The sequence below is a fragment of the Ascidiella aspersa genome, chromosome 9 (assembly GCF_963924565.1).
Source record: "Ascidiella aspersa chromosome 9, kaAscAspe10.2, whole genome shotgun sequence".
NCBI lineage: Eukaryota > Metazoa > Chordata > Ascidiacea > Phlebobranchia > Ascidiidae > Ascidiella > Ascidiella aspersa.
In genome coordinates, this window is record NC_139455.1 from 10,796,250 (window position 1) to 10,816,929 (window position 20,680).

Consider the following 20,680-nt stretch of genomic DNA (forward strand, 5'->3'; position numbering starts at 1 on the left):
TTTTTTGCAAACGCACCTTGTGAGGAGACAGGTAGTTCGTCTTACCATGACAACAGCAGCCAAGCTAACACCTGATAGCAGAGCAGAATAAGATATATTTTGCGTTTGGAATTGTAGCTTAAACAAATATTTCATGTAAAATTGGTATCATCATTTACATGCTTTTAGTATATTCTGAGCAACTTGTTATTTGTCTGTAAGTTTTTGAACTATAATACAGTGTGTTGAACTAATTTACAGGTGTTTATCGAAATTACTTTTTAGACACTGCTGAATAAGTTGAACAATAATAACCGTTTCAGAATTGCCTTGTTGCTGCAATTCTTACTTTTCCATTTTTTAAATTGAAATGTCTAACCTTGAAGAAGACTATAATGCGACAACATTTGCAACCACAACGGAAAAGTAAGTAGAAAACAAATCAGGTCAAAGTACTTCAACGGATAGTACCAAATTTGTATGGTACTGTAATGTTTGTAACACTAATATATAAATTCTTGTGTTATTTTTGTACCAAAAATATAGATATGGCGGCCTACCCTTTTCTCAAACTACAGCAATTGTAGTGATTTGCATTTTGGCACCGTTGACATTATTCGGGATACTAGCTAATACTGTTACAATTTTAGTAATCGGAAAATCTCAAAAGCTCAGGTAAATCGTTTGGTTCATTACGGTAGATAGATGATTATTATTGTTGGCTAAGTACAGGATATCAAGGCTGCTAAAAGTGTAGCTCATATCCTAGATTTTAATAGTGTTAATAAAATATTAAAGGCATGCCTATTAAAAGATAATGTGGTTTTACTCCAAAATTGCTACAACTAATTATTTTTACTTAGGTCTGTGTTTAGTCTGTTCATTATAAGTCTTTCAGTGTCGGACCTTGCATCAGCTCTGGTTTCGCCTATCTTCATGTATAGACGAACGTGGGGTTTTGATATTTGGAAAATTCCACATTTCTTTTGCCAGGTTTGTAGAAATAGTCTTCATGAAAAATAGGTTTCTCTGCTGTTTGGCGTTTGTTTTTCATTCATTGGCAAATTGCTAACACTCGTGCAAACCTTAAGTTTTCCTATACTGTCATTCGCTATTTGTACAATTTCGTTCGTCATTTCGGTGCAATCACAGTATCACTGAAGTCATATCCGTTATATCTTCTCCACACTAAGTTAGTAGAACGTAATGGAGTTTGTGTTTGGTAAGATTTGTATCGCAAATTACATGATAGTAATATGAATATATTATAATCACCAAGTTGAATCACTTTTACAAAATCTAAAATTACCTGAAATGCTTATTTTATGCGAAACCATAGCCAGGGGCCATTATTTCGCCATTACTTCACGCTGTAAGCGCTTATGCGTCATATTGTACGGAAATACATGCCAAAGCCCAAGTGATTGAGCGTTTTCACCTAACGTACACTTGCTTGCTTAGCCAAAGGTGTATTAGCGAAATTTCAAGTGACTTTTTTCGAATCGGGTGTTTATTAAGGTATGTTTACTGTTGCCCATAACTTATCGAAACACCGAAAATTCATATAGCATATTTTTGCAAAACAACGTAAGCTTAATTGCGAATTAATCGTTTAGTTTGTTATGAAAAGCTTAACATTTTATCGATGTTTGTCCAGTATGCTTAAGCATTATCAATTCTAGTTTAGTTGGACAATACACATGTGGACCAACTACGTGACTTGCATCCATATCGTGTGCTTTGCAGCCCTTCGTCTGTATGCCATCGCAAAGCCAATTAAGTTTAGAAAAATCAATCAACTGCATGCGCAGGTATGGCTTCTGTAACATTGATATAGCGTCAAACATTACGTCATTGTTGCTTAATTATAACCATTATACGAAATTGAAATCATTCTGACGTCATCTGACTTTTATATAAAATCGTTGCAGACTCATTTTAAATGTCAGCAACAAAATAGATCGGCTGATATGTTGAGTAGGCCTACACTATTTTCAGTATTATTATAACACCATGTGCTTTTCAAAAGGGTTAACGTAAGGTTAGCGCAAATTACGATATAATGGTGGGTGAATATAGTCATAAGTCGTTTTACGCTATACTGTAAAACACCTGCTACACAGGGGCGGGCTTGGTTACAACCTGGGCAGATGAACAAAAGAATGACGTCATTAATAAGCCAATAGAGCGACAAACCAAACATCGATAAGAAATGAGCTATTAAAAAATTCAGTTAGTTATTTAGCAATACAGCCACCAAAAATAATAGCAATTCATCTAAATACATTTTGGCGGCCCCTCTGAGTGTTATGTCGTTTTAAAATGCTGAGTTTCCCGGTAGGAAAGATAACATGATATGTATCTTTCTACTTTTCCTGCCATAAAATATGATCTTATTAAAAGTCCGTAAAAAAGCGAAAGGTAAGAAATTTATCCCATTAGCCTTTTCCATCATCTCTGCATTTTTGTGAATTGTTTGCCAGGGAAAGAAACCAACCGGTTAAGTCCGCCCCTAAAATTCCAGATTTTATATTTATAAACCATTTGCAGACACCTAGTTTTTTTATTGTGTTAAGGTAGAAAACAATATCAAGCTGTTTGCATATTAAATAGATTAGTATTGCCGTCATTTGGTTCGTAACCTTTTTTACTGGCGGCTTGCCTTTGGCCTTGATGTTTGGCGTGGAATCGGAGCGAAGTCAAGAAGATGGTGTCGTCGCAAAGTTTCCAGCTTGTTCAGTGTATCGCAGCAGGTATTACAACCGATTTTGGACAAAACAACAACACTTAACTAAAAAGTTAATTTAAAATTTTCCAAAAAAAATTATTTTAAGCTAAAAACATCCACTTAAGATCACTGCCTATAACTTAATTGCTTTCATTTAAATTCGGTAGGAATTCAAGTTCGTAGGTGTAAAGAAAACTAACGCCATCCACCACTGTAAGTCAAAAAGAGTGCCAATTTATATTATCTCTTGCTTTTTTAGGACAAATTGTTCTCTGTTCAAATGAATTTCCAATTGAAAAACTTAAGTTGAACTTTAGAAGGGGAAATTTAGATTTTGTACATTTTCATTTAAAAACCTCTAATGTAAGTGGTCAAAATATTGTTCGTTAATTCACTAATTCATCGCCTATAGCAGTGGTTCCAAAATGTTTTTCAGTGCGACTCTCGCGACTCAAAACACTGACAAATTGTACGTGGTAGGCTAAGCTATAGTTTCGAATTTAGTGAATGCTGAGCAAACAGTAAAAATGGTTTAACGGCTATGTTACTTACCTCAATTTTCAGAGATGACGTTAAAAAGTTAATTTATGCGTAAAATGTATATGAAATGCAAACTAATCACGCAAAGCACAAAAACAATTTTGCGCTTATTTAGTTAAAATTGCCAAAAACTTATATTTAAAACGATTACCCAAACACACACCCATCGCACAGAATAAAATTCATGTTTTTCTCATTTTTCTTAACCTGAAAGTATACATGCTTTTGGTTGTGGGTTTGCACATGAGAATGTTTTTTCTTATGCACGAGAGTGTTTTTTTCATATAGTTAGTTGAACTGTTGGTCCCGTATACGGCCTGCATTAAATCACTGATAAGGAACTTGTTTTAGATTATTTTTTAATATACATAAATAATTATATCAGTCGAAAGGAACATAAAAAATGGTAAAATACACATAAAATATTATCTTGTATACATACGCCCTTCAGAGATACGCGTTTTGGGGGATAGGTTGCAATACATTATTATAAAGATGGTGATAAGCATTTATTTTCATTGCAGGTTGGATGATTTTAAGTTGTATCAACAAATCTGCTACCCAATATTTTTTTATCTTCCTATTGTTCTGGTAACCGGCATTTCTATTGCGGTCGGAATCCTCTTCTTTCGTCGTAAAGAGCACAGAAAGAATAACTTAAACACAACAGTGAAAAGCATTTCCAATGATGTAGCAACAGGTAATTTTAAACGTAAAAAATTAAGACAATTTGTTTCCAAAGAATACAATTTCGCAAACTGTTATTTTAAAAAGAAAAAAATAGTTTATGGCCTTGTTTAATAAAAACGATATACATATAATTTAAGTTACTCCGTAATAACAATAAGCCTACTAGTTGTAAAATGATGTTTTTTAAAGCATTTGGGTTTAGTTTTTTGAATAAAGTAATACAGTATGTTAAACTGTTTAAAAAAAATAGTAAAAAAAAATATTTTTTTAAACTGAGTTGTGTGTTTTTATACAAACCAATTGAACACAGGGTTTATGATTTTTTGTATCAAAATATCGAAAAAGAAGGGTGACATTTCTATGTTATGTGAATTGTGTATTTTTTAAAACTGGGAGCGCATCCCCTATGGCCTATGACGTCTCTAAGATAAACAGAGGCATGCACAACCTCACTGAGAAGAACCGACTAGCACAGCGGTTCTCAACCAGTTGACCATGGCTCACTGGTGGGCCATAAGAACATTTAAGGTGGGCCACAGACCAATTTAAAAAAAAACAAGCTAGATTTAGTTTTATTTGTGGCACTATTTAATTTTACAGGAATAATGACTTGGGGAGGAACTAAAAGGAATGTAAATTTATTGTTCAGCCGCAAGTATCTCACAAATGCACGGTTGAATAAATAATCTGTTTTGACATATGCTCTGCTGTGTCCCGTTCTAAACCTATTTTACAGTTCTTTCTTTCATAAAACTGTTGGGCCACAGAATGTTTTTGCAACGTAAATGGGCCATGAAAGAAAAAAGGTTGAGAACCACTGACTAGCATCTATAGCCAATCCATTGTGTCTGTTTACCATAACTTTTATCCTCTTATGATTAGTTTCAGTGTCCTGAATGTGGTATACCCTATACCAGGGGTGGGAAAACTTTCGCGTTCCAGCATGTTTGTTGTGGCTCTTCTAGTCGAAATGTTTATGAACGTTTCTCTCTTTTTCTTTTCTTTATTTGGGCCAGTATAATGAGTCGCTCAGGAATACCAACGTAGTCCCCACAAATATTAAATCAAATAGCCAACATGCAACTTAGCCTACTAAGTTTTGTATGATGCAAATAAACTAATAATAACATTTTTGCACTGTGGGAGGGTACGTTAAAAGGGGCATTTTTGTAATGCTATGTAATATACACTTGATTATACATTTTTATTAGACAACAATAGACCTTATTCAAGCGGAACAACGACCAGACGAAAAAAGAAGCCTGAGAATGAGACTTTCGCAATACTACAACTGTCTTTGATTGTCGGTTCATTTCTTATTGGCTACTTGCCATTTACAAGTGAGTGACCTAAGTGACAAAGCGTTTAAATGACTTAAGTAAATTACAGAGCCAACAACAATTACTTGGCTTTAGTGCCCTTAAGTCGCCGTTTTCAAATGACTTGACTTGACTTACATCTTTTAGACAAAATAACTTGGCTTGACTCGAGTATTTCGGACAAATCACTATATACCTGTACACAGTGGCGTAGCAGCCACTTGGCGGTCCTGGCTCTGCGCCAGGGGCGGCAGGCTGCAAGGGGGCGGCAAAATGAGACTGTACCGTGCAAACAGCGAGAAATGAAGTAATACAAAAATAAATAAAAAGTAGAACAAAAAAATGATTTAAGGATAGAACAACAGCTAAAAAGGTCGAGTTGCTTATTTGTGAGTTGAGCTAGTCAAAGCAAAACCAGAAAAGTATCAAAACAAAGATAGCCCATTTGCTTCCAGCAGCAGAATAATTAAAGTTGGAGATAGCACTAAGCTTGAACAAGAAGTGTTTCCAAAGAATGGTTCTATAAAATATTCAAAAACGGTGACAGAATTTTGAGAAGTTGGTGATTATATTCGAAAAATAAATCTGGATTGTGTATTGTTATTGTCGTAAGTTGTTCCACTTTACTGGCTATGCTTTATTTATCACAAAATGTTTTAATAATTTTTGGCATTTAAATCCACGCATATTTGAGCATGAGAATTCCAAAATCCACAAAGAATGCATGGAAAAATGACAAGAACGTGCAGAAACATATGGATGAAGAACGTTTTTTTTTCAAAGGACATCGTGAAGCTTTTGAATCCAACAACCAAGGGAATTTTTTAGAGACCGTGAAGCTTCTGGCAAAATATAGTCCTGTACTCAGCAAACACATTTCTCATATTCGTACTAAGACGATGACAACTACTAATCTTTCTCCCACCATTCAAAATGAGCTTATTTTGCTTCTAAGTAAAAAGAGTCAAAAAACATCGTTATTGAAGGGGTGCGCGAAGCTAAATATTTTGCGATTATGAGGGACAGTACTCCGGACATATCACCTATACTAATAAAATGACTCTTTAGTCAGATATGTAACAATCAAAAACAGCATTGCCCAACTTAAGGACGCGTTTTTGAATTTCTTTCCGTTGAGCGGAAAAACGGCAGCTGAAATTTCTCAATCTATTCTAGATGAACTTAAACTGAACAACTTAGATGTGATGATGTATAGGGGACAAAGCTACGACAACGCATCTAATGTGTCGGGAATTCATACTGGAGTTCAGCAAAAAATCAAAAACATAACTCCAAAAGCACTATTCGTGCCGTGTGGAAATCACACACTAAATCTTGCAGGTGTTTATGCCGTCGGATCGTCGCAATTAAGCGACAGATTTTTTGCTGCCTCTGCTCATAGATGGGATGTCCTTTAAAGCATGCGCCAATCGCGCTGAAGCGAGTGATTGGTACGCGATGGAGCTCACATCACGCTGCTGTAAAGGCCCTTGATGAGATTATGGATGCTCTAGACAGGCGCGGATCTAGGATTTCAGTTTGGGAAGGGCCATGAATTTTTTGAGATATGACGTCACAATTTTTTCAGATATGACGTCACAAAAGTATACCATTGCGTGACGTCATAATTCAGGTAAAAATAACATCGGCTGGCCGAATGAACTAACTCCTGCGAAATAACGCGAAAAACAGAACTTTTGAAAGCACGAAAAAGTAATATGGTTAGCTTCTACAGTGGGCCGGTTTCCTAGTTTGACTCGGTATGAAGAATATCGCTGAAAGACGCTACCATGTCTATTGTCTACACATCTTGCTTTTTCCCGAAAAGGCGAGAGCAACTTCACATGCCCCCCGAAAAAGCGCCGAGGTCACGTCGCAATAAAACCATAGCGTTGTCTGCTGCGGTCAGCTGTGGTTCTTTCATGACACTTCTCTCAATTTTTAAGTTACTGTAGTTGGTTTTAGCCAAATAAGGTTGCTGAAATGAGCAAAACTCTATGCAGAGTTAATCCTAACATTAGATAGGTTATTCAAATCCTTACACAAGGGTCGGCAACCTTTGTGTAATAGTCGTGGGCTTAAACCAAACTCAGAAAGGTCTCTGCGGGCCGCACAACATATGTTAAATGAGATTTTGTGTTATTACAACTTTATAACAATTGTGAATCAGGTGGGCCTCGGAATTGTTTGCACTTTAAAAACGTGTTTATAATTACTTTTAAAGAGGCAGTAAAGTCTTGGCGCAAATTCGCTAAAAAAAGCGTATACTTGGTTTAAAATTCGAGTCCACACGTCGCCATCCCCCTACTACTATTAAAAAGTGTAATAAAACTACTTTGAGAAAACGCAATAAATTTTATAGTTAATCTATTTTAGTGTTTGTTAACCATTTGGGGCACACCTGGCGAGCGAAGCTAGCTAGCGCGATTTTTTTGGTATACTGGTATTTCTTTTAAATTTCTTGTTTTTGTTACATTTAAAAAAATGGTTAAAAAATATTTGTCGATTATGTTTGAATACGTTTTTCGTTTGTCCGCGACGCACTTTTTTTTTTTTTTTTTTTTTTGCCTATTAAGTAAAAAAAAATGTACATATATTTTAGTTTGGGGGTGCCATGGCCATATCGCCCCCCCCCCTAGATCCGCCCCTGGCTCTAGAGCGGTGTGGTGTTCAAATGGCGGATCTCGATCCGGCTCCGGATCCGGATCTTTTTAACTTTTTGTGCGGATCTTCTAATGTAGTCTTGAAAAAAAAAACTTTCTACGGTATTTTCATGTGGATACCAATTGTCAGTGTTGATAAATTTTGTAAAAAATCAAGCCCGCCGCCTCTTGGACAACCTATAGATACAAGTCCATTTCAAATACTTTTTGACTATTTTAACTTGTAAGTGCAAAAAATTTTAAATGACCTTTCTACGTTCGGTTCTTTTACGGTTTGATGCTGTTTATTGAGATAGATCAACGCTTTGTTAACGTTGTGCCGTGGAAAGCTGCCAAGTGCTTCCCGGACAAACGGAAAACGTATTCCAAAATATTGGACATTTATATTTTTTATTTTCGGCAATGTAATAAAAATTGCAAGACAATTAAAAGAAATGCCGTTGTACGAAAAAAAAAATCGTGTGCCCTGACTTAGAAACGTTAACAAGCACTAAACTAGATTAACTATTAAAGCTATCGCGTTTCTTCAAAGTACTTTTATTACACTTTTCATTAGTAGTATGGATGACGACGTGTGGACTCGAATTTTAAACCAAACAAACGATTTTTGGGCGCTTTGCGCCAACACTTCCCTGCCTTAAATGTGATTAAACACGTTTTTAAGAGCAAAAAAGTCCGAGGCTCGCCTCATTTACAGTTATATTAAATTTTCAAAAACACAATTCTTAGTAAGCATTTTGTGCGGCTCACAAAGACTTTTCTTAGTTTGGTTTCGGCCCGCGAATAGAAAAAGGTTGCCGACCCCTGGTCTAAACCAACCTATCATTTTTCTTACTGAAATCTTGGTGCTGTTTAGCGCACTTCACTTCTGGGTTTCACAAAGTTATCAATATGTTGTAGGGTACATTTAAATAAATAAAGCACCATAAAAATTAAAGCATGTCCAATATGTTTACTATTCGTATTTGGTGGATCATCATGTTGTCAGGTTTGACTGTGGTGGATCATGACAGAAATCATTTGAACACCCCTGCTGTAGAGGATATATAATCCAGACAAAAATCTTTTTAATACACGAGGTGACGCTAATAGTATTCTAAAAGCGATTCATAGTATTCTAAAAGCCAGAATTTTTCTTTCTTTTGCTTATGTTTTTGGAAAGTAATCCTGCGAGAATCTTATGATACTCAAACTTACCAGCAAAAAGGATTGCATGCTCTAACAAGATGAGAGCGTTTGTCAACTTTTAAGTGGAAGAACGAGATAATCTGGTTAAAAGATCTGTGGATGCAGCGATCAAAAAATGCACAGAGCTAGAGATTCCAGTTGAAGATTGGAGAGTTCGCATAATATGCTGGCCTTTAGTGTTGTTGGAGAAGTAAGACGATGCATGTTTCAACCTATTTGGACTGATTTAAACTTGAAGCTGAAACTAGGTTTGCCGGCATACACCACTTGAATGATATGCTTGGATTTTTGAATCCTCACGCGCTGCCGCAAAGCGAAAGTCACAATGGATTCACCAACGCTTTTAAAAGCACTTATGACAACGAGGTGAAGTTGGAGTTAGCTGTGGTGCGAAGCAGTGAAACCACGTTTGATCGTAATGCAACAGCGTTTGATGTTTTACAGTGGTTAGCTAAATCACACCTACTTGTTCGACACCATATTTATGCTTGTGTCTGAAACTTTTATCTTACCATTGGTGTTTCAATTGCGAGCTGTGAATGGAGTTTCTCAAAGCTTAAAATGAAAGTCGTATTTACGTTTCTACCATGAATGATGATTATCAGCTCTATCGATTCTTTCTATAGAAAGAGACTACGTTTAAAAACTTGATTTTGAAGATATTATTGCTGATTTTGCTTCGGCGAAAGCTCGAAAAGTTCAATTTTGAGGCGGCTATTTATCTTTTATTTGCCTAATACATTTGTTCTCCATTTTTGTCTTTTATTTTTGGCCTTAACGCTGAGACAGCGAGGCTTTTTTCTCAAGCAATATAGAACTTCTGAGACGCGGCACATGATTTGTAATTAGGTTTATTGAAAAGATTGCTTGAACATGAAACTATTTCAAAATTTGCTGCAGTCTAACTTAGGGCGGCATTTTCAACGAAAGCCAGGGACGGCAGCATATGCTCCTACGCCACTGCGGCTGTAGATTGTGTCGAATAACTTCGGTCGAAATTAAGTGTTTTTATCATTTTTTTTTTAAATAAATATAGGTTATTTATCTCATTTTTTGCACGTAAACGATTTGCTTGGTACATGTTGTGTTTTGTTACTTTTTACGTTAGATATTGCTTTTAAACGGACGAGTTTTCCAATTTTAATAGTTTAACATATAAACTGCTACGAGGCATAGTAATATAAATTAAAAAACAGCTCCTCTTGAAAATTGAAAAAAAAACTCCCACTTGAAATAATAAATAACTTTGTAACATCATTAGTGTTGTAAACAAGTCGTTTTTTAAAACTGTTTTTTGATTTATAATAATAATAATAGTTTAAAGTTTGGTTTGTATGTCATAGACTTGACTTAAAGTTGACATGTTCCAATAATCACTTGACTGGGACTTCAGTCATTTAAAAAAACGACTTGTTTACAACACTAAAGATGTTACAAAGTTATTTCAAGTTCTTCAGAATAGATATGGGAAGGTTGCATCAACATAAAAACACTTCGTCGAGTTGATTGATTTCATGTGATCGCAACTTCCTGCTGACACATGACATGTATGCAACGCGTTGACATCAAGTCTTAACAGCACCGAAATACGTTTGGCGCTCATTCGCTTTGGCGTAGTTTTTGCTTATTTCCCTTGAACTTCATAGGCAAATAGGTAAAAATTGCGCTTTCCTTATACCTTGCTTCCATTTTTCTTAATGTTTCAGATCTATATGGGGATAGATTTGAAACTTTAAGAAAAATGAAAGCAAGGTTTTCACGCTTTTGACTTTTAGGTGACTGTAAAATATAACAATATGAAACAGATTATATGGGAATGCAATTTATGTTATTATCAAGTTGCAATATATCAAACGAACTGTTGTTTCTACTTGTACACGTTAATTTCATGAGGAACGTGGCGCCTATAAGTCTATGCAAATAATCGTTAAATCGCGATAAACTTGAAATATATTTTACCCGAGATGAAAATACTTAGCGGTGCACAGGAAAACAAATTTAGCAGTTTAAATATTTTTCCACGACTCATCGTGGTATGAAAATCGCAACTTGGCCTATATCTCGTCGCTTAGAACGGTGGTCCCCAACCTGTGGGTCGCGAACCCAAGTGGGGTCGCCTGATATTTTTGCGGGGTCGCCATAAACTCATCACACTTCCGTTTTAGTTCGATTTATGTATTTCGTTTTCTTTACAATGACGTCCCACTAATAAACGTGACTTACTGCATATTCTACATAAAATTGCTGCTATAGCTCTAAAAAGCTGTCAAATCAGCTAACGGGACGTTTAACAAAAAGTAGATTTGATTTAGCGCGGCGAATATAGCACTTTCCCTAGAAAATTGTTTCACTACGACTCTCTTTCAATGTGCATTAGAGCTGTTTTTTTCAAAAATGGTTTGTTAAGCGGGATTTAGCGCAATGAGGTTATTAAAAGAGAATGTGTGCGTATAAAGGGCTGGTGTTTCAAAAGTTAACTTTTTGTTACTTAGCTGGGGCAACGTGGTTTGTAGATATAAGGAGTCCGCTTTATATTCCTAATTATGACAGCCGATGCAGCAAACCGCATTTCTTTTAACTCGTTTAAAGTAACACAATCAAAAGTTTTAGTAAACTTTCGATGCAATCAACTTACCCGACTCTATTAAATTTTATTATTGAACACCATCCCGTTTTTAAAGACATGGTTTGTGAATCGGGACAAAGAGCAATGAGCATATTAATCACGAAACATCTTTGGCAGATGTTGCTTGGAGAGCATAACATGCGGTTATGCTTATATAAAGTTGTTGCCAAAACTAGTGGAGATACTATGCAGCCGCAATCATAGCACTGAATGCAATTTATTGTTGAAACAAAATGAAATTTTTCTGTTCGTTCGTGTTAAATTTAAATTAATTTTGTTGTGTATAATTGCGCTCGTACTGCTTTGTTAAAGCATTATTAGATTTTTTTATTCGTATTTTAAAACAAAATGGGGTCGCAATGTAAATTATAACTGCATTTTATTTTAATTGGGGTCGCTTATTAAAAAAGGTTGGAGACCACTGGCTTAGAATACAGTCCCGGTAAAATATCATGATTGCCGATCAAATATCACCTTTTAGACAATCTAATCACAGTTTTGCGTGAAAGTAAACAATATTTAAGACACTATCAAGCCATCGTCTTTGTTTCACACCCCTTTACCATAAATAGCATACAAAACCGAACATTGGTTAGGATTATTTACGCCTCTCTCTCCAATATATGGCATAATTTATGTCAAATTAAAACATTTTCAAGCCCTATAACAAACACTTTAGAACAGGGGTTCCCAACCGGGGGTACTCGTACCCCTTGGGGGTACGAGATTGGACATCAAGGGGTACGAAGATCATTGGTTCCCACTTCCCATAGCAGCTTTTCAAACAGATTTTACAGTACAATTTTATTTTGGAATTGTAAATGGTAATATGCCATTACCTTTGCTTTGAAAAAAACAAACAAATATTTGCAAATAATTGTTGTTTTTTATTAAGAAACCTCATTGTCTCATAACAATGCGTTTTTTAACTGCGCTGTCCTACTTTAAGAGATTGAGATTTGAGAACTGGGTATGAATTTAATTGCTGCCAGCATAGGCGTAGCCAGGGGGGGGCCTGAGGGGCCATGGCCCCCCAAAATTAATACATATTTTACTCTTAATACTTTGTTTTTTTATTGTCATGCACTGTTACGTCACAAACGATGTAGTTAATTAATAGTTTTACTACTTAAAAGTCAGTTTTTGCTGTTTGAATGGTTTTCTTGGAAATGGAGTATTGCGTTAACACTCGGTCAGTTGCTGCTCGAAACGGTTTGCTAACATTGTTATTGTGCTCGTTACGGCGGTAAATATAATGACAAAAGCTAAACAAAAAGTTCAAACTTTTTAGCCCCCAAAAATTTTCGGCTGGCTACGCCACTGGCTGCCAGCAATCAACAACAAAGCACAAAGTTTGGAAGAAAATGCACAGATATAGGGGGCATTCAATGTAGTCTTGCTGTAAATCTGCTACAAACAGTCTAATATCCACCTCTAGAACTAGGTGTAAAAGACAGTATTTGAGTCACAGAAATCTGCTGTGCCTCAGGAGTTATTGATCGAACAATTTACGAAACAAGAATAGACATGAAAAACCTATCAAATATGCTCTTAATTTCCTTGAGTAAAATCTAACCATCGTTGGAGCGAATTTTATCAATGAAGCAGCAACAAATATCTTACTGAGATATGGCAAACAAAATAGTTGACGTTTAATTTCTTTTTGCGATTTTTGTGGAAATACCGGTTTAACCTTTAATTGAGATAAAAAAGCAATGTAATTTAGCAATATATATCTAAAAAGTTCCATTAGAACTGTTTGGGGGTACGAAGAATGCTCTGGCCTGACAAAAGGGTCCGAGCAGCAAAAAGGGTTGGGAACCCCTGCTTTATAATCTATATTAACTTTTAGCGCAGATAAAATGTCGCAAAAACAATTTTATTAGAATGTGCGTTTCAATACTATTTTGTTGGTTACTAAATTAATGCGCTCATAATAATTCGTCGTAAACTATGGTCCGTAGTCCGTACTTGTTTTTCAGAGGGTCCGTAAAAGAAAAACTATTTTTTAGTATTTTAAAAGTAAATTTAATCTTTCAATTAATTGTTTAGCTTGTGTCAGTAACCAACATCACAATAAGGAATTTATAGTCAAATACAATGTTGCAATACAAAATGACGTCACAAAAACACACCTTCACTGTCAACAAGTGGCATTCAGTTTTTTCGCAGTCTAAATCGGCCTTACGCTTTTATTCGGTATTTAACATTTCTCCCTTTTTAACAACGACGATATTTTTAGCATAAATTGCTGTTGATGCACTTTTCAACGATTCTGCACAGACACGCAAATCAGGCATACTTTCATACTTCCAACGGAAAACCACGCAAGCGAGGAACTACATAAAAATGACTTTACGTTAAGTGTCCCCTCGAATATTTTAAGGCTGAATTAGCAGGGGTCCGGGGAACATCGGTGTGTTTTGTAATGCGAGAAATTTAAAGATGGCATCACAAAGCGCTGTGTTGAGCACTCTTTTAACTCTTTCAGAATCGTGAATTTAGCTACAAGCAGTGTTCTTTTTAAGGGGTTTTGGGGGACCGAAACGGTCCCCCAAATTTCTCCAGCGGTTTCCCAAATTTTGGACTTGCAACTTTTTGGTATTTAAATGAAACACTTGCGGTCTCTTAAAACTACTTAGCGGTCACCCAAACCAAACCTTAAAAAAAACCTGACTACAAGCATCAATTATAAAATGGCCAGTGCAAATGCTCAAAGCTGTTGTGGGCAAAAATGTAAAGATTTTTATTTTTATTTGAGTATGATGTAAGTGCGCAAAAGGCAAACATTACTGCGCAAATTGTGTGGTATGACTGCGCAAAATTGCGCAGTTGTGCACCTTAGAGGGAACACTATTTACCTTTTGTATTGTAGGTTTAAGTAAAGCTGATTTTGGCGAGGTTAAGTGATCGGCAGTCGTATCTGAAATTAAAATTATTAATTTTAACTTAATCTGGAAGCTTCTGAGAATATTTTCCATTGCTGCATTGTAGAAGTTTCGACACATGCTTCACAAAGGCAGGCGTGCACTTCCGCAACTTAAGGTCCGGTGCCATTCTAATTGAGCTCTTGATGTGAAGATTGTTCTTTGTATTTGTTTGTAAACAGTTTTGGTGGAGTTGATGCATAAATTCGTTCAACGTTTTGGTTCTAGCTAGAAGATCGAGACATAGTGCGCTAACCGAGTCCCATTTTTCTATGAAAATTGAATTTATTAGTCAATACATTATTCGACATTCATATTATAAAGTGCTTGTGAAAGAGGATATTCAAGCCAGTAATGCCATAAAAACATTTGATTGGCATTTTATAACTTTGTTTAGCCAATGGACACGGCTGTTTGTAGACTCTTCATTTGCGCAAACAGTATATAATCGATTGGAAAGCTTAACTTTTACTTTATTGAGTTATATTAGAGGATTAGCGTCTCAAGAGAAATTCGTTCGTCTTGGTTGCATATGTACTTTAATAGCCAATAATAAAATAAACGTCAAAGTCTTACGCCAGGAAATTAAATAAACATAGAAATGGATTTCCATACATAAAAGTGTACAGGAGTAACTTATTGGGTGGTGTTTTTAAGCCATGCTTAAAGAAGTTACAATGTTTATATTTGTATAAACTTCTGTGCTTTCCGAAGTACGGGGGTTAAGTTTTCAAAGATTGCCATATATGCTAACTAATTCAGTACAACCGTACGACCACTCCACTCATTGAAGTAAACGACTTTTATCAGGCTGCCAATTTTTTTTTTAGTGAATAACATCACATGTTACTGAAAACGCTCCGCATCTATGGGTTTAGCGGGACCTATTTATCACATATTGGGCTGGATAATGTAGTGGATCGGGTTCTAAAAATCAGTATTGGCTGTATGAACAAGATTAATCGCCAACATCGCTTGTAGTCCTGGCAAACGTCCAATGTCTAACTTTTTGTATGTCGACAGATATCGATTAGTCTTTCCAAATCTAAACAGTGTTACCTTCGTATTTTTAAATTCCTAGTGTGTATCGCTTGGTATTATCCTTTAATTTAAATGAAGTTACTAATCTAAACAAAAAAAATGTTAAATGAACCGCTTTAACAAAGGGTGATTTCGATGACGTTCCTGTTTTTAGTTTATCAACTGTATGGATATGCACAGTCGCCTAAGACCCACGATGATCGTATCAATGATTGGAACTTTGGTATCAGCGAGTATATCTTACTTCGCTTTTCGGAGTGCCTTAATCCAATATTCTACAATCTCGCTTCCAGGTTAGATTTTGATCAAACTATGGTGCTCGAGTTTTATGATCAGTGTACCACAAAGCCTTACATTTTAGTCTAAACAGTGTATATCTCAATATTAATTATTCATTTAAAAATGTATGCTGGATTATAAAGACATGACAGGTCTGGAAAGCATTTTTGTTCAACAATAACAGTTGTACAGCTTATTGTGTGGTTCTAAACAGCGTTCTTAAAGCATTTTTAAGCAAATAGCAGACAAAAATGGCATGCCTATATGCTTCTTAATATCGTTAGGTGTGTTTATTGTATCGTACCTTTTGTAGTTACCATGTTCAACTTTTTCAGAACGATGCGTGCTGAAACCTTCCAATTATTTCGCTCTGCATGTTGCTGGTTTAGGTCAAACTGAGTTGATCCTTTGTGAAGCATTTACATAAACCGACTGCAATTCAACAAAGCATTGAACAATCTTCATTTCAATTTTTTGTTAATACTACAAATAAAACAGTGTGTTCAGATAAAATCGTTAGGTAGGTGCAATTGCGCAAATTTGCCTTCGCTTGATATTTTGCCGACTTGGTAAACAGCGTTTGAAAATTGTTAGTACTATCATCCTCCACAGCAAATTACATATGTGTGCCGTGGACTTTAACCTCGCGAGTCTTTTTTAATTAAGCCCAAAAGTATTTCGTTGGAGATTGACAATGTTAGCAGATCGCGTAACAAGAACAAGGGCATCATAAACTCATCCTATTAAGTAAATTAGGTTGAACTCATACTTTATTTTTAATAACGATTACCATCGTTAATTTGGGAACACACAACAAGACCTAAAAAGCAACAATACCTTAAGCAGAAAAATCTCTAAAACCATAGTATTAAGAACAACGACATAATACAGCCAAATACGCATATCCAGTATAGCATAAGATCAAAATCGTCTGAATAAGACGTAAATCTGTCGGATTAGGGCCTAAATTCTTCAGAATAAGGCCTAAATTAATCGGAAGAAGGCTTAAATTGCCAAAATAACGCCCGAACCTGTGGGGAGAGGGTATGGGACGATCGGGGGCCATCGGTCTGGCATCGGCCGTTTTGGTAACTACGTTTGGACGCCCTATCCTACCGGCGCCGTCAGGACGCCGCTGTTTTGGCACCAGATTTTTGGTCCTGTTTGGGGTTATTGGTGGGTAAAGGGTGGGGGTTAGAACAGTGGTTCTTTAACTGGGGGGCGCGCCCCCCTTGGGGGGCGTGTGAGGTTCACAAGGGGGGCGCAAGAAATGTACAAACTCTGAATGAAATATGGCTAAACATTAAGGCGAAGTGATATATACCTGCTACTAACATCGAATTAAACATTTGGTATCCAAAAAACAGTTCTATAGCCTTCACATTAATGCAGTGGTCGGCCAACTGTGGGCCGCAGATTTTTTTTTTTAGTGGACCGCGAGTTAATAGTTTAGTATTATCATGTAGTTGTGGGCCGTGTGATAGCCGTACTTTCATTGCACTTTATTTTAAGTTCGTGTGGCCTAGAATTTGTATATGTCTTAGCGTGTTCGTTTTTATATGTCTCCCACGTGCCAAATGTGGTCCTGAGAGCCTGTATAGAACTATAATTTTTTCCAACTTGATGTTAGCGCAACATATTTTGCGCTTCGCGCGTATATTCTTAGTTTTTAACTAGTATATTTTACATTATGGCATGGCAGTGTTTTGGGCATCAAGGCGAATTAATAACAAAATATCCTGAATCCGCCATTTTTTTGTAGTTGTTTTACATAGTGGGCCTTCAATAGCACTGAAAAGAGTACTTTGGGCAGCGACAAGTTTGCGGACCACTGCAATAATGCAACTTACCTGGAAATAAATTGCTGTTCTGCCTTATGTTTTTTTATTTTAAAACAAGGTGGGGCGCGAGTTTTGTTAATATTGTAAAAGGGGGCGTGTCTCAAAAAGTTTAAGAACCACTGGGTTAGAAAATAGGTTAGTGATGAAATTATTAGAGGAGTAAGTGATGTACTTAGGGGTGGGGTTTGGGGTTGGTTAAAGTGTTGCTTAGGCCTGATTCTGACCTTTTAGATCTTATTCCGACGGATTTAGGACTTATTCCAAATCAGACGATACAAATACCATTAGGTATTATTCCGATTTTGGCCTTTTCCGAATTGTGTTTTATTCTGACGTTGCTGTTGTTCTTATCTCGGTCTTATGGCTAGAGTCCGTTTATTTGTATTTTTTATACAAGGTTGACGAGGTGTCTGTTTCTCTCATTGCCGGTAAAAAAGCTAGTAAACAGTTCTAAAGCACTGTAATAATATTTTTAAACTGTTTCATTTTGCATTCGGTTTATTTTTAACTCTAAACAATTCCGTTAGTGGGCGATATAGAGCAACATATAACTAAACAAAACAGATTGAATGTAAGTGAAAATATTTCCGACTATTAAAAATAATACATAAGTTAAACTTTAAATAAAGAATTCTGCGCTCGGCATTTAAGTACAGCATCTCAAAATGGTCATCTATGTTGAACAGCATGAACAACGAAAACATTAGTTGAACAGAGCATGCTTACTTTTTTGTTCCGATTTAAAATAAATTAAATATCTATGTGATATTATATCACATTTGTCTCAATTCTTAACCAATAAAATAAGGCACGGTTTCTGTGATACTTTGGTAACTATAAAGACAAGAAAACAAAAACATAAATTTATCTTGATTAGTTGTTTTAGCGATTTGCTTAAATTTATTACACCTTCAGACCGATACAATCCAAAAGTATTTAAACAACATTACTTGATGCATTCGCATAGTTTTCCGTGCTGCAACATTTGTAAAGTTATAGAGAATTTTATTACGTAAAGTTGTAAAAATATCTTATCCTTTAACTAAATGAAACAGGTTTGAGTAGGCCAATAGCCACTTGTCACTTTTTTCGCTAAACTGAGTAGGGTTTGTATATGAGAAACGTGTTACGAGCTCCGGATTTGTGATACCATTTTAATCGAGCACGACATACGAGTGTTTCATACGACTTTTGTTTTGTTTTATTGTTGCTCCTTCTATACACAAAGTACATACAAAACACAGTAAAGCATAATGTCAAGCTTTTATTACCCATACTGTATGATATAAACCTATGCATTTGTCCAACCTACTAAAATGCATCAGGGTTCAGACAAATCTTCCAATCTTTTGAACGGTTTTTCTTTGTAAAATTAGTTTTCTATTCTCATTGTGTCTCATGTTAAAAAGCTGCTGCATGTATCGTACAAACATCTGGTTCAGTTGAAGTTATTTGCAATGTTCAATGCTAATAAATTGTACATACTATTTTTCAAAATCTGAATTAATTGGGCATGCGGACCAGGCAGGAGAAATCCAGTCGCAACCAATTTTGACACATAAGTGTCAGTTATAGTGTTAAAGTTTTAAACTCCCCCAACAGCAATTACACGCTTGCTTTTGGCAGATTGCTCAGGCTCGCCTGTGACGTAGCAGGGAGTCTATAACTCAGCTTGCGTCACGTGACAAGTGAATCATCGGATGTCGTGAGAGACCGTCAATAAACAAAACGGTCGCCTTTAGATGGATCCCTGTTTAGCACAGACATTAAAAATGAAAATAAATTGAGTTTGAGCTGATAGTTTATATATTTACGAAATTATATCAACTATGCTACATAATGGTGTTACATTTTCCCGTTGTATTCAATCAATATGGAATGTATTGTAAGATAATTAGTTTGAGTTTGGGTTGAGTGTTTATGCAAAAAAAGCTTTACAAAAGCTTTACAAAGTACAAAAACTTTGCAGGCCATAAACATCAATACAGTTTTTGATTCTTACTGAAATACTAATTTGATAACGCTGTTAAGAACTGCTGGGAGTGTAGAACTAGCCTTCAGTTGTTTCATAAATTATGCACCACAAGGCCGGTTTCTAATAAGTTTTAGAGAGAAATGAGTTAGAAAGTTTTATTTTTTGGCGGGGAAGCAAACGCGGTATTAGATTGTTGTAAAGTGCTTATACCTAGCCACCAAAAGTAAGACTGTGTAATTGGAATAGTTTGTGTTCTGAGTCGTTAAAGTGGTTAAACGCCTTGGCCAATAAAAAAATAAACGCAAGAATAGAAAATGTAGACTAAATTGTGATATAAGTCCAAACAGCATGATTTCTGTTACATACGACCAGTCATCTCACTGTTGTCACACGAAGACTGCTTTTGATAAAACGATTAGGCATTTTTCGTCGGCTGACTTGGGTTAGCGCTGCCTTAAGAGTGTATCCTGTTTCCTTTATAAACGTTGGGCGCTTTATTTGTGGTAGGAAGTGTGATATTGCTGTTTAAGCTCGACATAAACGACACGTAAAAATGGTAAGGTCATACCCCTTCGTTTCAAAAGTCAGTAACATAAATGAGTAAATAGTGCCGTTGAGTAAAGAAAAAGTAGCTGTCGGACGTGCACAGATAAGTTAATGATACACTCTAATTCCGTTGGAACGCCTAAGTCATAGCTTTACAGTATACAACTTATGTGGTGTTACCCCGCGCCGGGGAACCTCTAGCAATGTAAACATTTATTGTAATCCAAGCAGGTTGCACAAACACAGTAAAGGTAAATACGTCGCATTTATTGCAGGTCTACTGCATCTCCTGTTAATGTATAAAAGCATTGTGTGACCTTTATAACGCACAGTTCGTA

At 36.0% G+C, this 20,680-nt stretch overlaps 1 protein-coding gene across 3 annotated transcripts; it reads left to right on the forward strand.

The window, feature by feature from the left end:
• Positions 1-267: 267 nt before the first annotated feature.
• On the forward strand, positions 268-16,998 carry LOC146132965 (growth hormone secretagogue receptor type 1-like). Of its 3 annotated transcripts, XM_083397381.1 has the most exons (9): positions 268-405; positions 526-654; positions 843-972; positions 1,662-1,790; positions 2,593-2,732; positions 3,772-3,947; positions 5,149-5,277; positions 15,856-15,994; positions 16,316-16,998. In XM_083397381.1, the coding sequence occupies exons 1-9, from the start codon at positions 350-352 to the stop codon at positions 16,377-16,379; spliced, it is 1,092 nt and encodes a 363-aa protein (XP_083253507.1). In that variant the 5' UTR covers positions 268-349; the 3' UTR covers positions 16,380-16,998. The 3 variants fall into 3 exon arrangements, with proteins under 3 accessions (XP_083253507.1, XP_083253506.1, XP_083253508.1); XM_083397380.1 differs by lacking the exon at positions 16,316-16,998 and having other exon boundaries at positions 15,856-16,279; XM_083397382.1 differs by lacking the exons at positions 1,662-1,790; positions 16,316-16,998 and having other exon boundaries at positions 15,856-16,279.
• Positions 16,999-20,680: the final 3,682 nt, after the last annotated feature.